The sequence below is a fragment of the Trachurus trachurus genome (genome assembly GCF_905171665.1).
Source record: "Trachurus trachurus genome assembly, chromosome: 3".
NCBI lineage: Eukaryota > Metazoa > Chordata > Actinopteri > Carangiformes > Carangidae > Trachurus > Trachurus trachurus.
This window is the reverse complement of record NC_139893.1, coordinates 3,234,446-3,256,031: the sequence shown is the minus strand read 5'-3', so window position 1 is coordinate 3,256,031 and position 21,586 is coordinate 3,234,446. Positions and strand designations below refer to the sequence as shown.

General features: G+C 37.9%; 1 protein-coding gene across 2 annotated transcripts in view; it reads left to right on the top strand.

Annotated features, from left to right (window-relative positions):
- The window catches only part of LOC311004534 (phosphorylase b kinase regulatory subunit alpha, liver isoform), a 49,997-nt gene extending 39,725 nt beyond the window's left edge, over positions 1-10,272 (top strand). For both annotated transcript variants that reach the window (XM_083996642.1, XM_083996641.1), the window contains exons 30-32: positions 2,498-2,731; positions 5,779-5,979; positions 7,926-10,272. In XM_083996642.1, the coding sequence (XP_083852768.1) occupies positions 2,498-2,731; positions 5,779-5,979; positions 7,926-8,099 (609 nt within the window). In that variant the 3' untranslated portion in view covers positions 8,100-10,272. The remainder of the gene's footprint in view (positions 1-2,497; positions 2,732-5,778; positions 5,980-7,925) is intronic.
- The last annotated feature ends 11,314 nt before the right edge of the window (positions 10,273-21,586 follow it).

The window sequence follows — 21,586 nt, the reverse complement described above, 5'->3', positions numbered from 1 at the left end:
AGCTAATTACGGGCGATACGGCTCTATCTCCCTTGTTACTGCACGCACAGTCGAAAGGATGGTGTCTGTGCTGGTCATGGACTCGGGAGTGAGGCAAGACACGAAAAAAAAAAATGTTGGCGTATCCCTTTTAATCAAGATTTCACATGTTTTCTCTCCATGTGCCTTTTTGTATTTAAGGATGAAGCTGGTGTTATAGCCTCAATTCTCAATACATTTTAAAGTGATATTTATGCATGAATACATGTAAGAGCAGAATATTTCTGCCATATTTTTACTTTCTAACTACTGAAAACCATGTGAAGATTATAGGTTATTGTTAATTATCACTGTCACATCAGGCCGTGGTTTACAGACACCATGTTAGTGAGCTAAGTTAAAAACTAAAACATCAGCTTCATCCTTTAATACGTCCTGTAGAAGTGATAGAGCATGACACCGAGATGCATGACTTCTTACTGCATGAGCTGAATAACTAAATGTGAGTGTTGAAACTCAGGCTGCATTCAAAAGGACTAAAGAAAATATATAAAATAATCCCTGAAATCGATTAAAGAACTGATTTAATTCAGACATTTAGATCAACTTTATATATATTTATATTTTAAATAACTAATAAATTAAATATATGTGATGTGTGTAATGACTCTAAGAATAAAACAGGAGCTCTGTTTTATTTACATGAAGCTCCTTTTCCTCAGTTGTTTAGAAAAGACTATTTGACTGCAGCCGTACTGTGTGTGTGTGTGTGTGTGTGTGTGTGTGTGTGTGTGTGTGTGTGTGTGTGTGTGTGTGTGTGTGTGTGTGTGTGTGTGTGTGTGTGTGTGTGTGTGTGTGTGTGTGTGTGTGTGTGTGTGTGTGTGTGTGTGTGTGTTCTGGCATGACAAACCTGTACACACTCTTACTCTTGTCAGTGTTAATAGACTCTAATAACAACAGCCACTAATGAAGCAGCTTCAAACAAACCTCAGTTCACATGTGGAGATAAAACAATCTGGTGTCCAGGACTGTGCAAAGTGTTTTAGATCAGCGGTTCACAACCTTTTTTTGGCTCGTGAGTCGTGACCCCATTTTGACGTCACAAATTGCTGTAGTGAGAAAAAAAAAAACAATTGAAACTGCTAATAGAGCTAATAGACACAATTGCATGAATACCATACATGGCTCCACTCTCCGGATAATAATATATATCAGATATTTGTATATGCTGCATTTTATTTGAACTTGATTTATATTTGAGAAAGTAAAAGTATAGAATACAGTTGTTTAAGATTGGGTGTGATGTTTTTAAAGGGATAGTAGCATTTTTTTTTAAAGTGGGGTTGTATGATCTACAAATAGCCCATAGGTACTTTAATTGCAGTAGAAGACTCTCTGCACTCCTCCCGTTAGCAACGCCAGCCCATAATAGCCCTGCCCAGAGATTTACAACATACAGTGTTGTGAATGGACCCAAAGAAACGGCCTATTTTCGCAGCCTAAAAGAGGTTTTATCTGAAAAAAAAAATACACAGTTCCATTGTTCGCTATAATATAATTTTTTCCAGCCCTTCAAAGTGCAGGAAAAACACTGTTTTTATTTGGAGCTAACCAACTCACGTATCCCTCCGCCCAGGGTTAGCACCCGCCGATCAGCAGTTGGTTAGGTTTTTTGTTTTTTTTGGTACGATTATTGTCAGAGAAATAATCACGGTATTACGATTATCACAATTATTATGCATTAATTCATTTCACAACACTAATAATGTGTAAATATACATTAGTAATTATAAAATATTTTAAATATCTGTTAAAATATGACCAATTATTAATCGGCCAGGGGAAGTGTTTGAATTATTCAAGTCATTAATTGTCATCTGGACCAAATGTTTACCGGTAAGTTCATTTTAATCTTTTTTTTTTAATTACAAATTCAATTCAATTCAATTCAATTCAACTTTATTTTTAAAGCGCATTTCATGCACAAGGCAGACTCAATGTGCTTCACAACAGGTATACATAGTTATATAGAAATCAATTAGAAATCGAATAGAAAACAAGAAGAGCGCAAGTGCAAGTAAACAATCATATATGTCATCTTCAGCACATGCACACTTAGACTCACACATGCACACCCACTGACACAAATGACACTCTAGCATTTAAATTCCTACCAATTCAATGCTATGTATGTAAATGGACCAGTATCTGTGCATTCACCTTTACTTTGGGGCCACTTCTGCCGACGCGGTTCATACATGATCTTTTTTTGTAAAGTGACGGTATTTAGGAATCTTTACGATCAATAAATTGTGGCGTTTAATACCGCAATTAATTGTGAAAACAAGTAATTGTGACATCCCTACCTGAAACCTTTGCACAGTTCTGTCGATACAACAGACACAAGAAGCAGAACTCAGCTCCGACATGAGGCCGGTGAACAGACACTGACAGGTTTAATGGTTTCTACCAGCACCAGACAGCAGCTCATCATCTCTCTGTGTCTGTTGCCCCCCAGCGCTGCAGCAGCCCCTCCACCCCCAGTGGGATGCTGTCCCCGGTGGGGGCCGGGGGGGGCGTGGGCCCGCTGCAGTGGGAGGAGCGGCAGGGCCAGTGGCTGCGGCGCCGCCGGCTGGACGGGGCCATCAACAGAGTCCCCGTGGGCTTCTACCAGAAGGTCTGGAAGATCCTGCAGAAGTGTCACGGCCTGTCCATCGACGGATACGTGCTGCCTTCGTCCACCACCAGAGAGGTCTGTGTGTGTCTGTGTGTGTGTGTGTGTTTAATAGTGTGTATTGAAGTTATTGTTAATTATCACTGTCTCATCAGGCCGTGGTTTATACAGACACCATGTTAGTGAGCTAAGTTAAAAACTAAAACATCAGCCTCGTCCTTTAATACGTCCTGTAGAAGTGATATAGCATGACACCGAGATGCATGACTCACTGCATGAACTGAAACTGAAACTGAATTTTTTCCTAATCCATACGGCACCTCAGCTGCCAGCCATAACCCTACACTGTTTGCTTCTGTTATAAAGACACAATGTATTTGCTGTCATCCATTGTGATAAGCATTTACATGTATTTAATATTTTATACATTAGGAAGTCTCACTATTATTTGCTATTCATTTCAACACGTTCTAAAATAAAAAAATTTTTTTATCTCTACCGGTCATAAGCAGAGCTGCGTCGGACACTCCTCCGCTCTAAATAGCAATATATCCACCTTCGGTCGTTGTTACATTCCATATACATGCTATAGAATTTAGAAATAAAATGTCATGTTGACTGATTGTAAAACATTTATTTATTGATGTAAATGCGGTGATTTACAGTACATACAGAGCCCCGGGTAACAGCGCAGCTGTTCTGTCCAATAACGTTACACACCTGAAGCTTCACTTTTCATTCAAACTAATGTTGCTGATACAGTTGTTAGATTTCATCAATGAGAATCTCCTAAAAAATAATTTAACGAGCCGGCGGGTACGTTAATTAGCGATCGTTATCTCTCCGGGGATGACGAGGACGTCAGGCGGCAGACCAGCTCTGCAGCCTGGGAAAGGTGACTGGCTGCTCCCGGGTGGCTGCTCACACAGGCGGAGCTTCACTGATCCGAAAAAAGTCGGAGCAAATGTCCAAACAGGCGTCATTTGGATAAACTGACCGCACATTAAGGATCGAAGCGGTTACTTCCTCCCATGAAAAAATATTAAAACTTAATCAAGCGACACAGTGCTACCACGGTAACTTTTAGCTGCTTTGGCTTAGTCGCTTTTAGCAGCTTTGGCTTCACCGGCAGCAATGCATTCTGGGAACCACAAGCACTACACTAGTCTCACACACGCCCACAGCGCCCCCTGCTGCATATCTGCTGTAGAGCATTCTACATCCATGAGAGCATTAATGTAGACGCCGTCCCACGGCTTTATTACAGCACTGGGCTTTTGAAAAAAGAAAAAAAAGGAAAAGGCGAATACTCGACTATGACTCACAGCGTCGAATAGTGGTTTTGATAGTCGAATATTCGACTATTCGGTGAAACCCCTATAGTGAGCTGAGTTAAAACAAACTAAAACATCAGCCTCGTCCTTTAATTAACGTCCTGTAGAAGTGATAGAGCATGACACCGAGATGCATGACTCACTGCATGAGCGAGTGTTGAAACTCAGTGTTGAAACTCAGGCTGCGTTCAAAAAGACTAAAGAAAAATAAAATAATCCCTGAAATCGATGAAAGAACTGATTGAATTCAGACATTTAGATCAACTTTATATATATTTATATTGTAAATAACTAATAAATTAAAGGGATAGTTCACCCAAAATTGAAATTTCACTCATTATCTCCTCCCCCTCATGTGGACTAAGGGCTGGGAGAAGTTTCAGAGTCCTCCGTGGCTTCTCTGAGTTACAGCGGGGTCTCGGCGTAGCAGTGCATGTCCATATAACGGTTGCAAATGGATACCAACTGTCTTCGTAACAAAAAGACACACCAAAAAACATCCAAATACCTCCATGTTGCTCGTATGTAATGCCCCTCTTGTATTGAAGCCCCGAAATGCGAAATTGTTCCGAAAAAAATTAAATAAGTCTATATTTCAAGCTTGTTTGTAGCGGAAGCGCCTGTGTGTTTAATAGTGTGTATTGTGTGCAGATGTCCAAAGATTGCACTTAAACACAGTGAACTAATGTTAGTGAGTGCTTTAATTGTATTATTACTGCAATTAATTATTGTTAGTTAAGTGCTTTATAAAACATCTATGAACTCACTCACTGACCGTTAGTTTATGTCCAAGTCTTTATGTGAATAATTATCTAATTATATTATAATATATAATAATATATATCATTATATATTATAATTAGTTTGTTCATCATTTCCTGACACTTTATAAATCAGTGGTTCTCAACGTGGGGTCCAGGGACCCCCAGGGGTCCTTGAGAGGGTTCAAGGGGGTCCCCAACTTTTTCTTGAAATTTTACCAATTTTTTCTAGAATTTTTCTAGAATTTTTTTGAGAAATTTTTACCCCTCTTTTTTTTTTCTTTTTTTTTCCCCCTTTTAAAAAAAGAAATTTAAAGACATTTTTACCACTTTTTCTAGAATTTTTTAAAAAGTTTTTTTGAGAAATTGTACCACTTTTTTCTAGAATTGTTTCGATTTTTTTTTTAATATATATTTTTCAGAATTTTTACCACTTGTTGTAGAAATGTTTAAATGTTTTTAGAGAAATTGTACCACTTTTTTCCAGAAATTTCTCTATAATATTTCCAAAAATTGACGGCATTGGCCCTAATTTGAACATCGTACATTGATGTTCTTCAGTCTCAGAACAAATATTTGTGTATTTCTGGCATTTGCTACAATTTTTTTTCCAATGGGGGTCCGTGGTCTAATTTGTCGTTGATGTAAAAACCTTTGAGAACCACTGTTGTAAATGATCTAATGAACTGGTGACATCAACTTAATCACTGGTTTGTTATTGATATAATATTTGATTCATAAATGATGAATACATTGTTTATTAAGTATGAAAACACGTCAATCTTGTATCATTTATAGTTAAAACATTTATAACTGTGTTTATAAATTAACAGACTAAGTGGTATCAGTGTAGGAATAATGGGTTATAAATGATAAATCAAGTATTTAATAACTTGTGTAGTTATTACAGAGCGTTACATAGTAATTTATATTTTTATTTTCTTTCTTTATTATGTTTTTGTTTGATTCAATTTATTTAATATTATAATAATTTATTATTAAATGGTAATGTCTGAACTATTGTGTGCAGATGACAGCCGGAGAGATCAAGTTTGCGGTGCAGGTGGAGTCGGTGCTGAACCACGTCCCCCAGCCAGAGTACCGGCAGCTGCTGGTGGAGGCGGTGATGGTGCTGGGCCTGGTGGCCGACATGGACGTCGACAACATCGGAGGAATCGTCCACGTGGAGCGAATCCTGCACCTCGCCAACGACCTCTTCCTCACCGACCAGGTTCTCATCACACGGCCGCTTCTTCTCTTCACGTTTATTCATTATACAGCTTCTTTAAAACAAAGGAAACAGGAACCAAAAGAAACAAACGTAAAACCATTAAAGGGATAGTTCAACATTTTGGCAAATTGGCCCATTGCCATAATCCCTATAGTCATAGCAGTAGGTTCGTATTTGTCGGTGTAAGCTATTTTTAGAACGGCAAACGACTTTTTGTAGAAAAACTGTCCCTGAAGGCAACGCGCATCAGCGGTTTTGCATGAATTTCCCTCTAAAACAACTCTGTGTGGTAACGTTGTGTTATTATCTCATAGCGTGGTGAATGTGCAGGTCACAACTTGTCCACCAGAGCGTTGTGGAGTTGTTGGATTGTGTATTTGATGAGTTTGATGAGGGGAAACCAAGAAATCCCATAATGAGCCTCCGTAGCGTAGCTATGAGCAGCTCACGGCTCTGCTCCGCCGTTCTAAAAATAGCTTGCACCGACAATTAAAGGTAACAAACCTACTGCTATGACTATAGGGATTATGGCAATGGGTTAATTTGACAAAATGTTGAACTATCCCTTTAAAGTCCAAGAAACAGAGGCAACAGAGTGAGACCAGGAGGAACCAAAATAAAACGTAAAGACGCACATAAATGAGGTGAAAATAATAAAAGTAGGTAGAGATAAAGAAAGAGAAGAAGAGTTGGAACAAGTGACGGCGTAAAAAGTAAAAGTGTCTGATCAGATCAGAGCTCCTCCACTGCACTTTAGTATTTATTAGCTGTGTTTATTCATCGTTTATTTTATTAATACATATTTATCATAGGACTTAGTGTTATTGGACACTGCTGGTCCTGAGTACAAATTTAGTTTCATGTGTACGGACTCAGAGGCAAATAAAGTGAAAAGTTAAGAGAGGAAATAAAACAATTGGAACAGAATAAAACATCAACTGGAGAAAATAAGAGGAGGAATAAAAGATGATAGAAAACGCTAATAAGAAGAAGAAGCCAGGTATAAGAAGTGACTCGTTCCAAATGTGCAGCACCAGTCTTTAAAGGGATAGTTCAACATTTTGGCTAATTGGCCCATTGCCATAATCCCTATAGTCATAGCAGTAGGTTTGTTACCTTTAATTGTCGGTGCAAGCTGTTTTTAGAACGGCGGAGCAGAGCCGTGAGCTGCTCAGAGCTACGCTACGGAGTATAAACAGTTCCTGCTACAGTGATATTCTATCATGAAAGCCTTTTAAGTTGAAGGATGCAATGGTCATTTCTTTATTTATAAAGACTGAAACGTTGAACAACTGGACATGTGCATTCAAACATTTAGAGAAGGTTCAATGAAGTTCACCTGTAAAGGTTATAGTGCATTTTAGGTGCTTTCTGAAATTTAATCCAAAAGCCAAACATCCCTAACTTTGTGTAAGTAGTGACCAAAAATTGACCAAAAATTAAAATTTCTTCAAATTTCTCCAAATTCAAATATATCATCTGGGGGCGAGGGGAGTCCAACGCAGAAGGTTTGGTTGAAATAGGGCCAGTGGTTTTGGAGAAAATTACCAAAAACCACACAGGCGATTTTGAAAAATTTTAACAGAAGTATTGTCGAAAAAAAAAAATTGATTTGATCATGGGATTTCATGGTTTCCCTCATCAAACTCATCAAATACACAATCCAACAACTCCACAACGCTCTGGTGGACAAGTTGTGACCTGCACATTCACCACGCTATGAGATAATAACACAACGTTACCAGACAGAGTTGTTTTAGAGGGAAATTCATGCAAAACTGCTGATGCACGTTGCCTTCAGGGACAGTTTTTCATCAAGCAGTCTCTGTATTTACCTCTAAAACGGCTCCGTTTTGTAATGTTCTTGATTATGGCAATGGGCCAATTTGCCAAAATGTTGAACTATCCCTTTAACCTCCTCCTCCTCCACCTCGGTCTCTCTGCAGAAAGCGCTCAGTGCCGGTGACTACTTCCTGGAGAAGGACCCGGCCACGGGGATCTGTAACTTCTTCTATGACAGCGCCCCCAGTGGCAGCTACGGCACCATGACCTACCTGTCCAAGGCCGTGGTCACCTACGTCCACGACTTCCTGCCCAGCTCCAGCTGCTTGATGCAGTAACATCTGGACGCTTCTAACTACTTCTAACACTTCTAAACTAAACTACTACCAGAACTGATCCAGGACCAGGACTCTCAGCCCTCAGCCTGTGAGTATTTATCGATGAATAAATAAATAAATAACCAATTACCCAGGGGGCAAAGCAAAAAAACGGACACGGAGCGTTGTAAAAGGTTTGACACTAGAAATGATCTGTAGGAACTTCAAGGATTAAAACCTGGGTGGACAACCTGGTCAACTAGCTGCTGGAAAGCTATAGGGGCCAAAACCCCTTTCTTGGGTAGTTTTGCTGGCGAAATTATGTAAATGCAAATATTTAGGTACTACAATGGCATAAATAGTCATACAACTATAAAATGTGGCAGAGAGTATCTTGACACATAGGGGGAGGCATGAAAAAAAGATTCTGGGGTTTGTTGCAACTGGATTTTAAGATATCACCCTCAACATCCCAAAAAAGACAAAAAAAAAAGTACTGTTCGCCTGACAAATTCTCATGAAAATTATTATTTTTCAGCACTTTATGGAGAATATCTATGCCTAACATGTATATAGAAAATGTCCTTAATTCATAAGCTTCCATTTGAGTCCAAGATAGCCTTTCTACTAGCTACTGGAAAGCTACAGGCTGTCTCCAAACAATGCAACACCTATTGTGAAAAACTACATGTTAACTGGCCTGATCAGAAACCATTCTATTTCTGGTCTCCCCAAAGTGAACAGATAGATAGAGAAGACCGTTGGCCACAGCAAGTGGGACTTTGAAGATAGAAAGGCTTGAGATCTTGGACTCAAATGGAAGCTTATGAATTACGGAAGTTTTCTATATAAATGTTAGGCATAGATATTCTCCATAAAGTGCTGAAAAATAATAATTTTCATGAGAATTTGTCAGGCGAACAGTACTTTTTTTGGTCTTTTTTGGGATGTTGAGGGTGATATCTTAAAATCGAGTCGCAACAAACCCCAGAATCTTTTTTTCATGCCTCTCCCTATGTGTCAAGATACTCTCTGCCACATTTTATAGTTGTATGACTATTTATGACATTGTAGTACCTAAATATTTGCATTTACATAATTTCGCCAGCAAAATGACCCAAGAAAGGGGTTTTGGCCCCTGTAGCTTTCCAGCAGCTAGTTGACCCGGTTGTCCACCCAGGTTTAGATATAATTTCTGGTGTCAAACCTTTTACAACGCTCCGTGTCTGTTTTCCAAAAAACTGGGATTTTGCCCCCTGGGTAAATAATCAACTCCAACCTCGCCGACATGACAACATCTGGGCCTCGGCAGCTGAACATCTGGACTGTGAACGTGTCTATGAGCTGCTGTAGATTAGAAACGTGTTTACAGGTTTGACTGAGGTGTCGTCTCGTCGCTGTCGTCTGCGGCTTTATTACCGTGTTATAACCGTCTGTCTCATCGCTGAATGTGTCGTAAAGATTTTAATTAAAAGAATAACTAGTGACACTTTGTAATAACTACACATGTTAAACATTAGAGAAGCATTTTAAATACTTAATTCATCATTTACAGAATATTCCTCCTACACTGATACTGAACTTAAACACAGTGAACTAATGTTTTACTGTAGTTTTATTATTACTGCAATTAATTATTAATTCAGGTCGTTACTTGTTAGTTAAGTTCTTTATAAAACATCTATGAACTCAACTCACTGATTGTAAGTTCATGTCTAAATCCTTATTTGTATAAATATGAATATAATTATAAATGATCTAATGAACTGGTGACATCTACTTAGTCACTGGTTTGTTATTGATATAATATTTGATTCATGAATGATGAATACATTGTTTATTAAGTATGAAAACACATCAATATTTTAGCATTTATAGTTAAAACTGCAAAATATTTCTCATAGAGAATGAATGGGAGAAGGTCAAAAAACGAACAAATCATTGGACTTTTCGTACTGCCTACTGTTGTCTACTGCTCAGGCATACTTTCACCTAGAGACTCCATTTAAACTTTAAACAGTAGACACAAGTCTTGTGTATTGGTGTATTAATCCACATTTTGATAGGTTTTATAGTTTTTGATCAATCCCTGATCAATGACCATGATCATTTTTGGAGAAATTATGAGATTATAATGGGTGTGTATTGCACGGAATGTTCGTGTCAGAGTGGGTGACATCATCGGTTAGAGTGGGACAAGTTGTCTGAAATCGTCTGAAACTTTTCTCTTTCCACACTCCTCTCGGACACAATTTACGCTCTACACACATAATTTTTTCCAAATTTGTAGACAAACTTGTTCTGTCTCTCACGATGAGATCAAAATATCAGAGAGATTTACAGAATTTGAATTATCAGCCTCTAAGTGCGGCCACGTCTGTCTCTACTCCTCATTGACTCCAATACAAACATTTTCTGAGAGAAGCAGAATAGACCCCTGTTTTAAAATCGCAAGTGTCTCCTAAATATTTACTGTAGAAACACCAAATCATACCAAACTGTTCAGGAAGTCCTGTGTGATGCTCACGGTCTGTGTTTTTTCTGATAGGAGTTACCGTTTTGTCAGAATAAGTCCAAATGTGAGACCAGTGCAGAGGCCGAAAATCACTCTTTTTCTCCATGTTTCTGTCTGCCTCAGCCTGGGGGGCCCCTATCGTAATTGGCAACCACCTCAATTTGCCGTGGTAACCTCTGAATGAAGAACATAACTGTGTTTATAAATTACAGACTAAGTGGTATCAGTGTAGGAATAATGTGTTATAAATGATAAATCAAGTATTTAATAACTTGTAATTAATACTTAATAGTGTGTAGTTATTACAAAGCGTTACGTAGTAATTTATATTTTTATTTTCTTTCTTTATTTTTGTTTTTGTTTGATTCAATTTATATAATATTATAATAATTTATTATTAAGTTGTAATGTCTGAACTAAGTAAATAAAGATACTTTAAAGTCTGTGCATACAAAAGTATGTGGGAAATATAAACTATTAAAAACAATTCATAACCTCAGATTAGTTCATTTTCATCCAACAAATGAAAAATCAGACGGTTTTAAAAACTTCTTTATTATGATTCAGAGCTGAAACTGTCCCATGTTGTACCTGCTCCTCTGTGCTGTAGCTGTATTAGTATTTATAATATTAATAATAATAATGATAATAATCTGTACGGGAACAATAATGATATGTTTCTTTGAGCTCTACAACATTCTTGTCTCTGTGTGTGTTGTGTGTTTTGTGCATGTGAACGTCAACCTGAGACTCCTCTGCTGATACGATGACATTCTGAAGGTTTATTGGTTTGTGATGATATGTAAAGTCAGCTTTAATACCTATATATACAGTATATACAGTATATATATATATATATATATATATATATATATATATATAGTGGTGTGTTCTATACTGTACATTTCTGGTACAGTATTCAGAGTATTTGTACGAACAGAAGAGAAAGGTCCAGAGTGTTTGAACGTCTTTAATCCCTGTGCTTTGATGTTTGAAGCTAAAACTGCAGGAAACATAATGAAATGTTAATATATTTTAATTCTAACTCATTTACATGAAGCTACTAACAGAGAGACAGATATACTGTATTTAAACATGTAATTATTTTACCTGTTGTTATAATACATTATGCAGATGATCTATTTATCAGTGAAAGGCGTTGGATTATCTCAACAAACGCAGCTGTGCCTCATTTCCATCAGAAGAGTTCGTTTGTTTATGACATTTTCATACCTGTTCATACGATAATAAAGACATTTAACCAAAGACAGAGACCAATCGTTCATCTGTTTGTGTGTTTGTCACATATAGTTGTGAACACTCGCTCCGGCCAATCAGAGCTCCAGCTGCTGCTCTGTGGGCGGGGCCTAAATGTCATGTTGACTAATTAATAAATAATCTTATAAATTATGGAGATACATTTGTGTCTTTATTATTCAATCAAAAGAAAAGTTGATTTAAACAAAAAAGATATTTTCAATCAAAACAAACTTCACTTCAATCAAAGTGTTTGAATGCAAAAAAATATATATATTTGAGACCCAAAAAATTGAGTTTGAACCCTTTTTTTCTTTGATTGAAAAGGTTTTTTTTTTATTGAAGTTAAAGCAGATATCAGTGGAATGTTTTTGTTAATATAAGTCCTAAATAGTCCTATTTTCCGTCAGCAATCACTTACATGAAGTATTTCAGCCTAAACACGAGTCTCTCCGTCACTCTGCTCTGCTGTAACCCGAGGAGAAAATTTTCCTTGTGGGATACAAGTGTTATCCAATGAGGAGAGAGAACGGCATGAAGGGCTGTGTGTGCAGCCAAGGGATGCGCGTGAATGTGGTGACGTAGCACGAGGACCAATTGATGCCTGACAAGGGCGGGGGCTGCTAACTCATGGTGCGTTCAAAGAAACTCGTACTTTGTGTTTTTCCTTCCTGTGAAGTCATACCAGTTCGATCTGGTACGAGTTCACGGGTCGGAAGTTACGAGTGGCCGTTATAGGGAACTTTCACAGACAACAGGATGGTAAAAACACGAGCTACGGGTTACCTGGAACGCTACCAAGTCGTAGTTGTGACTTGAAGCTGTAACTTACGGTTTCAAAAGCCTGCCTTGAACGCAGCATTAGCCGAAACGGCCGTGAAGCTGATATCTGCTTTAATATTTGATTGGAAATATCTTTTTTGTTTAAATCACCTTTTTTGATTGAATAATAAAGACACAAATATCCTACCCATAATATGGTTCAAATACAAAAAAGATGACTTGAATCCAAAAAAATACATTTTCAATCAAATTTTTTTTGCATTCAAACACTTTCTTTTTTTTTTTTTTTTTTTTTTAAAGTATATTTTTTCGGCTTTTTGCTTTTTTTATTTGATAGTGATGACAGTAGAGATAGACAGGAAATGGGGAGGCAGAGAGAGGGGGAATGACACGCAGGAAAGGTCTGCCCGACGCGGGATTCGAACCGGGGACGCCTGCGGCGAGGACTGTAGCCTCTACATGGGACGGCCGCTCTACCCACTGCGCCACGCACCGCCCCAAACACTTTCTTTTTTGATTGAAGTGAAGTTTGTTTTGACTGAAATATCTTTTTTGTTTAAATCAACTTTTCTTTTGATTAAATAATAAAGACACAAATGTACCTCCATAATAAATGACCCACACTTCTCTTATCTTCACATAAAACATGGATGATGATCATAAATACACAGTAAATGAACAGTTTCTGACAGAGTGGATCTTCTACGGTGGCTCTGAAGGCTCAACTCACTGCAGCAACAGGAAGTGTTTCTGGGGACACGATAGAGCGAGGGGACAGTCTGTTTAGTAATAACAGTGGGCAGGAGGCCAGAGTTAAGTTACAAACACACAGACACACACACACACACACACACACACACACACACACACACTAAAGACTCAGTAAAAACACAAACCTCGTCTAAAAAAGCACTTTTATTCATTTTCAGTGAACAGGTGAAATAACAGCATCTCTATTGTTCTGGTTCTGGAGCCGTCGGTCGTCAAACACTAAAGAGCTCAGAGTAAAAACCCTACTGTTGTTAGTTTCACCTTAAAGGGATAGTTCAACATTTTGGCAAATTGGCCCATTGCCATAATCCCTATACTCATAGCAGTAGGTTTGTTGCCTTTAATTGTCCGTGCAACTATTTTTAGAACGGTGGAGCAGAGCCGTGAGCTGCTCAGAGCTACGCTACGGAGGCTCATTATGGGATTTCTTGGTTTCAGAGTTGTTTTAGAGGTAAATACAGAGACTGCTTGATGAAAAACTGTAAAACAACTCTGTCTGGTAACGTTGTGTTATTATCTCATAGCGTGGTGAATGTGCAGGTCACAACTTGTCCACCAGAGCGTTGTGGAGTTGTTGGATTGTGTATTTGATGAGTTTGATGAGGGGAAACCAAGAAATCCCATAATGAGCCTCCGTAGCGTAGCTATGAGCAGCTCACGGCTCTGCTCCGCCGTTCTAAAAATAGCTTGCACCGACAATTAAAGGTAACAAACCTACTGCTATGACTATAGGGATTATGGCAATGGGTTAATTTGACAAAATGTTGAACTATCCCTTTAAAGTCCAAGAAACAGAGGCAACAGAGTGAGACCAGGAGGAACCAAAATAAAACGTAAAGACGCACATAAATGAGGTGAAAATAATAAAAGTAGGTAGAGATAAAGAAAGAGAAGAAGAGTTGGAACAAGTGACGGCGTAAAAAGTAAAAGTGTCTGATCAGATCAGAGCTCCTCCACTGCACTTTAGTATTTATTAGCTGTGTTTATTCATCGTTTATTTTATTAATACATATTTATCATAGGACTTAGTGTTATTGGACACTGCTGGTCCTGAGTACAAATTTAGTTTCATGTGTACGGACTCAGAGGCAAATAAAGTGAAAAGTTAAGAGAGGAAATAAAACAATTGGAACAGAATAAAACATCAACTGGAGAAAATAAGAGGAGGAATAAAAGATGATAGAAAACGCTAATAAGAAGAAGAAGCCAGGTATAAGAAGTGACTCGTTCCAAATGTGCAGCACCAGTCTTTAAAGGGATAGTTCAACATTTTGGCTAATTGGCCCATTGCCATAATCCCTATAGTCATAGCAGTAGGTTTGTTACCTTTAATTGTCGGTGCAAGCTGTTTTTAGAACGGCGGAGCAGAGCCGTGAGCTGCTCAGAGCTACGCTACGGAGTATAAACAGTTCCTGCTACAGTGATATTCTATCATGAAAGCCTTTTAAGTTGAAGGATGCAATGGTCATTTCTTTATTTATAAAGACTGAAACGTTGAACAACTGGACATGTGCATTCAAACATTTAGAGAAGGTTCAATGAAGTTCACCTGTAAAGGTTATAGTGCATTTTAGGTGCTTTCTGAAATTTAATCCAAAAGCCAAACATCCCTAACTTTGTGTAAGTAGTGACCAAAAATTGACCAAAAATTAAAATTTCTTCAAATTTCTCCAAATTCAAATATATCATCTGGGGGCGAGGGGAGTCCAACGCAGAAGGTTTGGTTGAAATAGGGCCAGTGGTTTTGGAGAAAATTACCAAAAACCACACAGGCGATTTTGAAAAATTTTAACAGAAGTATTGTCGAAAAAAAAAAATTGATTTGATCATGGGATTTCATGGTTTCCCTCATCAAACTCATCAAATACACAATCCAACAACTCCACAACGCTCTGGTGGACAAGTTGTGACCTGCACATTCACCACGCTATGAGATAATAACACAACGTTACCAGACAGAGTTGTTTTAGAGGGAAATTCATGCAAAACTGCTGATGCACGTTGCCTTCAGGGACAGTTTTTCATCAAGCAGTCTCTGTATTTACCTCTAAAACGGCTCCGTTTTGTAATGTTCTTGATTATGGCAATGGGCCAATTTGCCAAAATGTTGAACTATCCCTTTAACCTCCTCCTCCTCCACCTCGGTCTCTCTGCAGAAAGCGCTCAGTGCCGGTGACTACTTCCTGGAGAAGGACCCGGCCACGGGGATCTGTAACTTCTTCTATGACAGCGCCCCCAGTGGCAGCTACGGCACCATGACCTACCTGTCCAAGGCCGTGGTCACCTACGTCCACGACTTCCTGCCCAGCTCCAGCTGCTTGATGCAGTAACATCTGGACGCTTCTAACTACTTCTAACACTTCTAAACTAAACTACTACCAGAACTGATCCAGGACCAGGACTCTCAGCCCTCAGCCTGTGAGTATTTATCGATGAATAAATAAATAAATAACCAATTACCCAGGGGGCAAAGCAAAAAAACGGACACGGAGCGTTGTAAAAGGTTTGACACTAGAAATGATCTGTAGGAACTTCAAGGATTAAAACCTGGGTGGACAACCTGGTCAACTAGCTGCTGGAAAGCTATAGGGGCCAAAACCCCTTTCTTGGGTAGTTTTGCTGGCGAAATTATGTAAATGCAAATATTTAGGTACTACAATGGCATAAATAGTCATACAACTATAAAATGTGGCAGAGAGTATCTTGACACATAGGGGGAGGCATGAAAAAAAGATTCTGGGGTTTGTTGCAACTGGATTTTAAGATATCACCCTCAACATCCCAAAAAAGACAAAAAAAAAAGTACTGTTCGCCTGACAAATTCTCATGAAAATTATTATTTTTCAGCACTTTATGGAGAATATCTATGCCTAACATGTATATAGAAAATGTCCTTAATTCATAAGCTTCCATTTGAGTCCAAGATAGCCTTTCTACTAGCTACTGGAAAGCTACAGGCTGTCTCCAAACAATGCAACACCTATTGTGAAAAACTACATGTTAACTGGCCTGATCAGAAACCATTCTATTTCTGGTCTCCCCAAAGTGAACAGATAGATAGAGAAGACCGTTGGCCACAGCAAGTGGGACTTTGAAGATAGAAAGGCTTGAGATCTTGGACTCAAATGGAAGCTTATGAATTACGGAAGTTTTCTATATAAATGTTAGGCATAGATATTCTCCATAAAGTGCTGAAAAATAATAATTTTCATGAGAATTTGTCAGGCGAACAGTACTTTTTTTGGTCTTTTTTGGGATGTTGAGGGTGATATCTTAAAATCGAGTCGCAACAAACCCCAGAATCTTTTTTTCATGCCTCTCCCTATGTGTCAAGATACTCTCTGCCACATTTTATAGTTGTATGACTATTTATGACATTGTAGTACCTAAATATTTGCATTTACATAATTTCGCCAGCAAAATGACCCAAGAAAGGGGTTTTGGCCCCTGTAGCTTTCCAGCAGCTAGTTGACCCGGTTGTCCACCCAGGTTTAGATATAATTTCTGGTGTCAAACCTTTTACAACGCTCCGTGTCTGTTTTCCAAAAAACTGGGATTTTGCCCCCTGGGTAAATAATCAACTCCAACCTCGCCGACATGACAACATCTGGGCCTCGGCAGCTGAACATCTGGACTGTGAACGTGTCTATGAGCTGCTGTAGATTAGAAACGTGTTTACAGGTTTGACTGAGGTGTCGTCTCGTCGCTGTCGTCTGCGGCTTTATTACCGTGTTATAACCGTCTGTCTCATCGCTGAATGTGTCGTAAAGATTTTAATTAAAAGAATAACTAGTGACACTTTGTAATAACTACACATGTTAAACATTAGAGAAGCATTTTAAATACTTAATTCATCATTTACAGAATATTCCTCCTACACTGATACTGAACTTAAACACAGTGAACTAATGTTTTACTGTAGTTTTATTATTACTGCAATTAATTATTAATTCAGGTCGTTACTTGTTAGTTAAGTTCTTTATAAAACATCTATGAACTCAACTCACTGATTGTAAGTTCATGTCTAAATCCTTATTTGTATAAATATGAATATAATTATAAATGATCTAATGAACTGGTGACATCTACTTAGTCACTGGTTTGTTATTGATATAATATTTGATTCATGAATGATGAATACATTGTTTATTAAGTATGAAAACACATCAATATTTTAGCATTTATAGTTAAAACTGCAAAATATTTCTCATAGAGAATGAATGGGAGAAGGTCAAAAAACGAACAAATCATTGGACTTTTCGTACTGCCTACTGTTGTCTACTGCTCAGGCATACTTTCACCTAGAGACTCCATTTAAACTTTAAACAGTAGACACAAGTCTTGTGTATTGGTGTATTAATCCACATTTTGATAGGTTTTATAGTTTTTGATCAATCCCTGATCAATGACCATGATCATTTTTGGAGAAATTATGAGATTATAATGGGTGTGTATTGCACGGAATGTTCGTGTCAGAGTGGGTGACATCATCGGTTAGAGTGGGACAAGTTGTCTGAAATCGTCTGAAACTTTTCTCTTTCCACACTCCTCTCGGACACAATTTACGCTCTACACACATAATTTTTTCCAAATTTGTAGACAAACTTGTTCTGTCTCTCACGATGAGATCAAAATATCAGAGAGATTTACAGAATTTGAATTATCAGCCTCTAAGTGCGGCCACGTCTGTCTCTACTCCTCATTGACTCCAATACAAACATTTTCTGAGAGAAGCAGAATAGACCCCTGTTTTAAAATCGCAAGTGTCTCCTAAATATTTACTGTAGAAACACCAAATCATACCAAACTGTTCAGGAAGTCCTGTGTGATGCTCACGGTCTGTGTTTTTTCTGATAGGAGTTACCGTTTTGTCAGAATAAGTCCAAATGTGAGACCAGTGCAGAGGCCGAAAATCACTCTTTTTCTCCATGTTTCTGTCTGCCTCAGCCTGGGGGGCCCCTATCGTAATTGGCAACCACCTCAATTTGCCGTGGTAACCTCTGAATGAAGAACATAACTGTGTTTATAAATTACAGACTAAGTGGTATCAGTGTAGGAATAATGTGTTATAAATGATAAATCAAGTATTTAATAACTTGTAATTAATACTTAATAGTGTGTAGTTATTACAAAGCGTTACGTAGTAATTTATATTTTTATTTTCTTTCTTTATTTTTGTTTTTGTTTGATTCAATTTATATAATATTATAATAATTTATTATTAAGTTGTAATGTCTGAACTAAGTAAATAAAGATACTTTAAAGTCTGTGCATACAAAAGTATGTGGGAAATATAAACTATTAAAAACAATTCATAACCTCAGATTAGTTCATTTTCATCCAACAAATGAAAAATCAGACGGTTTTAAAAACTTCTTTATTATGATTCAGAGCTGAAACTGTCCCATGTTGTACCTGCTCCTCTGTGCTGTAGCTGTATTAGTATTTATAATATTAATAATAATAATGATAATAATCTGTACGGGAACAATAATGATATGTTTCTTTGAGCTCTACAACATTCTTGTCTCTGTGTGTGTTGTGTGTTTTGTGCATGTGAACGTCAACCTGAGACTCCTCTGCTGATACGATGACATTCTGAAGGTTTATTGGTTTGTGATGATATGTAAAGTCAGCTTTAATACCTATATATACAGTATATACAGTATATATATATATATATATATATATATATATATATATATATAGTGGTGTGTTCTATACTGTACATTTCTGGTACAGTATTCAGAGTATTTGTACGAACAGAAGAGAAAGGTCCAGAGTGTTTGAACGTCTTTAATCCCTGTGCTTTGATGTTTGAAGCTAAAACTGCAGGAAACATAATGAAATGTTAATATATTTTAATTCTAACTCATTTACATGAAGCTACTAACAGAGAGACAGATATACTGTATTTAAACATGTAATTATTTTACCTGTTGTTATAATACATTATGCAGATGATCTATTTATCAGTGAAAGGCGTTGGATTATCTCAACAAACGCAGCTGTGCCTCATTTCCATCAGAAGAGTTCGTTTGTTTATGACATTTTCATACCTGTTCATACGATAATAAAGACATTTAACCAAAGACAGAGACCAATCGTTCATCTGTTTGTGTGTTTGTCACATATAGTTGTGAACACTCGCTCCGGCCAATCAGAGCTCCAGCTGCTGCTCTGTGGGCGGGGCCTAAATGTCATGTTGACTAATTAATAAATAATCTTATAAATTATGGAGATACATTTGTGTCTTTATTATTCAATCAAAAGAAAAGTTGATTTAAACAAAAAAGATATTTTCAATCAAAACAAACTTCACTTCAATCAAAGTGTTTGAATGCAAAAAAATATATATATTTGAGACCCAAAAAATTGAGTTTGAACCCTTTTTTTCTTTGATTGAAAAGGTTTTTTTTTTATTGAAGTTAAAGCAGATATCAGTGGAATGTTTTTGTTAATATAAGTCCTAGATAGTCCTATTTTCCGTCAGCAATCACTTACATGAAGTATTTCAGCCTAAACACGAGTCTCTCCGTCACTCTGCTCTGCTGTAACCCGAGGAGAAAATTTTCCTTGTGGGATACAAGTGTTATCCAATGAGGAGAGAGAACGGCATGAAGGGCTGTGTGTGCAGCCAAGGGATGCGCGTGAATGTGGTGACGTAGCACGAGGACCAATTGATGCCTGACAAGGGCGGGGGCTGCTAACTCATGGTGCGTTCAAAGAAACTCGTACTTTGTGTTTTTCCTTCCTGTGAAGTCATACCAGTTCGATCTGGTACGAGTTCACGGGTCGGAAGTTACGAGTGGCCGTTATAGGGAACTTTCACAGACAACAGGATGGTAAAAACACGAGCTACGGGTTACCTGGAACGCTACCAAGTCGTAGTTGTGACTTGAAGCTGTAACTTACGGTTTCAAAAGCCTGCCTTGAACGCAGCATTAGCCGAAACGGCCGTGAAGCTGATATCTGCTTTAATATTTGATTGGAAATATCTTTTTTGTTTAAATCACCTTTTTTGATTGAATAATAAAGACACAAATATCCTACCCATAATATGGTTCAAATACAAAAAAGATGACTTGAATCCAAAAAAATACATTTTCAATCAAATTTTTTTTGCATTCAAACACTTTCTTTTTTTTTTTTTTTTTTTTTTAAAGTATATTTTTTCGGCTTTTTGCTTTTTTTATTTGATAGTGATGACAGTAGAGATAGACAGGAAATGGGGAGGCAGAGAGAGGGGGAATGACACGCAGGAAAGGTCTGCCCGACGCGGGATTCGAACCGGGGACGCCTGCGGCGAGGACTGTAGCCTCTACATGGGACGGCCGCTCTACCCACTGCGCCACGCACCGCCCCAAACACTTTCTTTTTTGATTGAAGTGAAGTTTGTTTTGACTGAAATATCTTTTTTGTTTAAATCAACTTTTCTTTTGATTAAATAATAAAGACACAAATGTACCTCCATAATAAATGACCCACACTTCTCTTATCTTCACATAAAACATGGATGATGATCATAAATACACAGTAAATGAACAGTTTCTGACAGAGTGGATCTTCTACGGTGGCTCTGAAGGCTCAACTCACTGCAGCAACAGGAAGTGTTTCTGGGGACACGATAGAGCGAGGGGACAGTCTGTTTAGTAATAACAGTGGGCAGGAGGCCAGAGTTAAGTTACAAACACACAGACACACACACACACACACACACACACACACACACACACTAAAGACTCAGTAAAAACACAAACCTCGTCTAAAAAAGCACTTTTATTCATTTTCAGTGAACAGGTGAAATAACAGCATCTCTATTGTTCTGGTTCTGGAGCCGTCGGTCGTCAAACACTAAAGAGCTCAGAGTAAAAACCCTACTGTTGTTAGTTTCACCTTAAAGGGATAGTTCAACATTTTGGCAAATTGGCCCATTGCCATAATCCCTATACTCATAGCAGTAGGTTTGTTGCCTTTAATTGTCCGTGCAACTATTTTTAGAACGGTGGAGCAGAGCCGTGAGCTGCTCAGAGCTACGCTACGGAGGCTCATTATGGGATTTCTTGGTTTCAGAGTTGTTTTAGAGGTAAATACAGAGACTGCTTGATGAAAAACTGTAAAACAACTCTGTCTGGTAACGTTGTGTTATTATCTCATAGCGTGGTGAATGTGCAGCTCACAA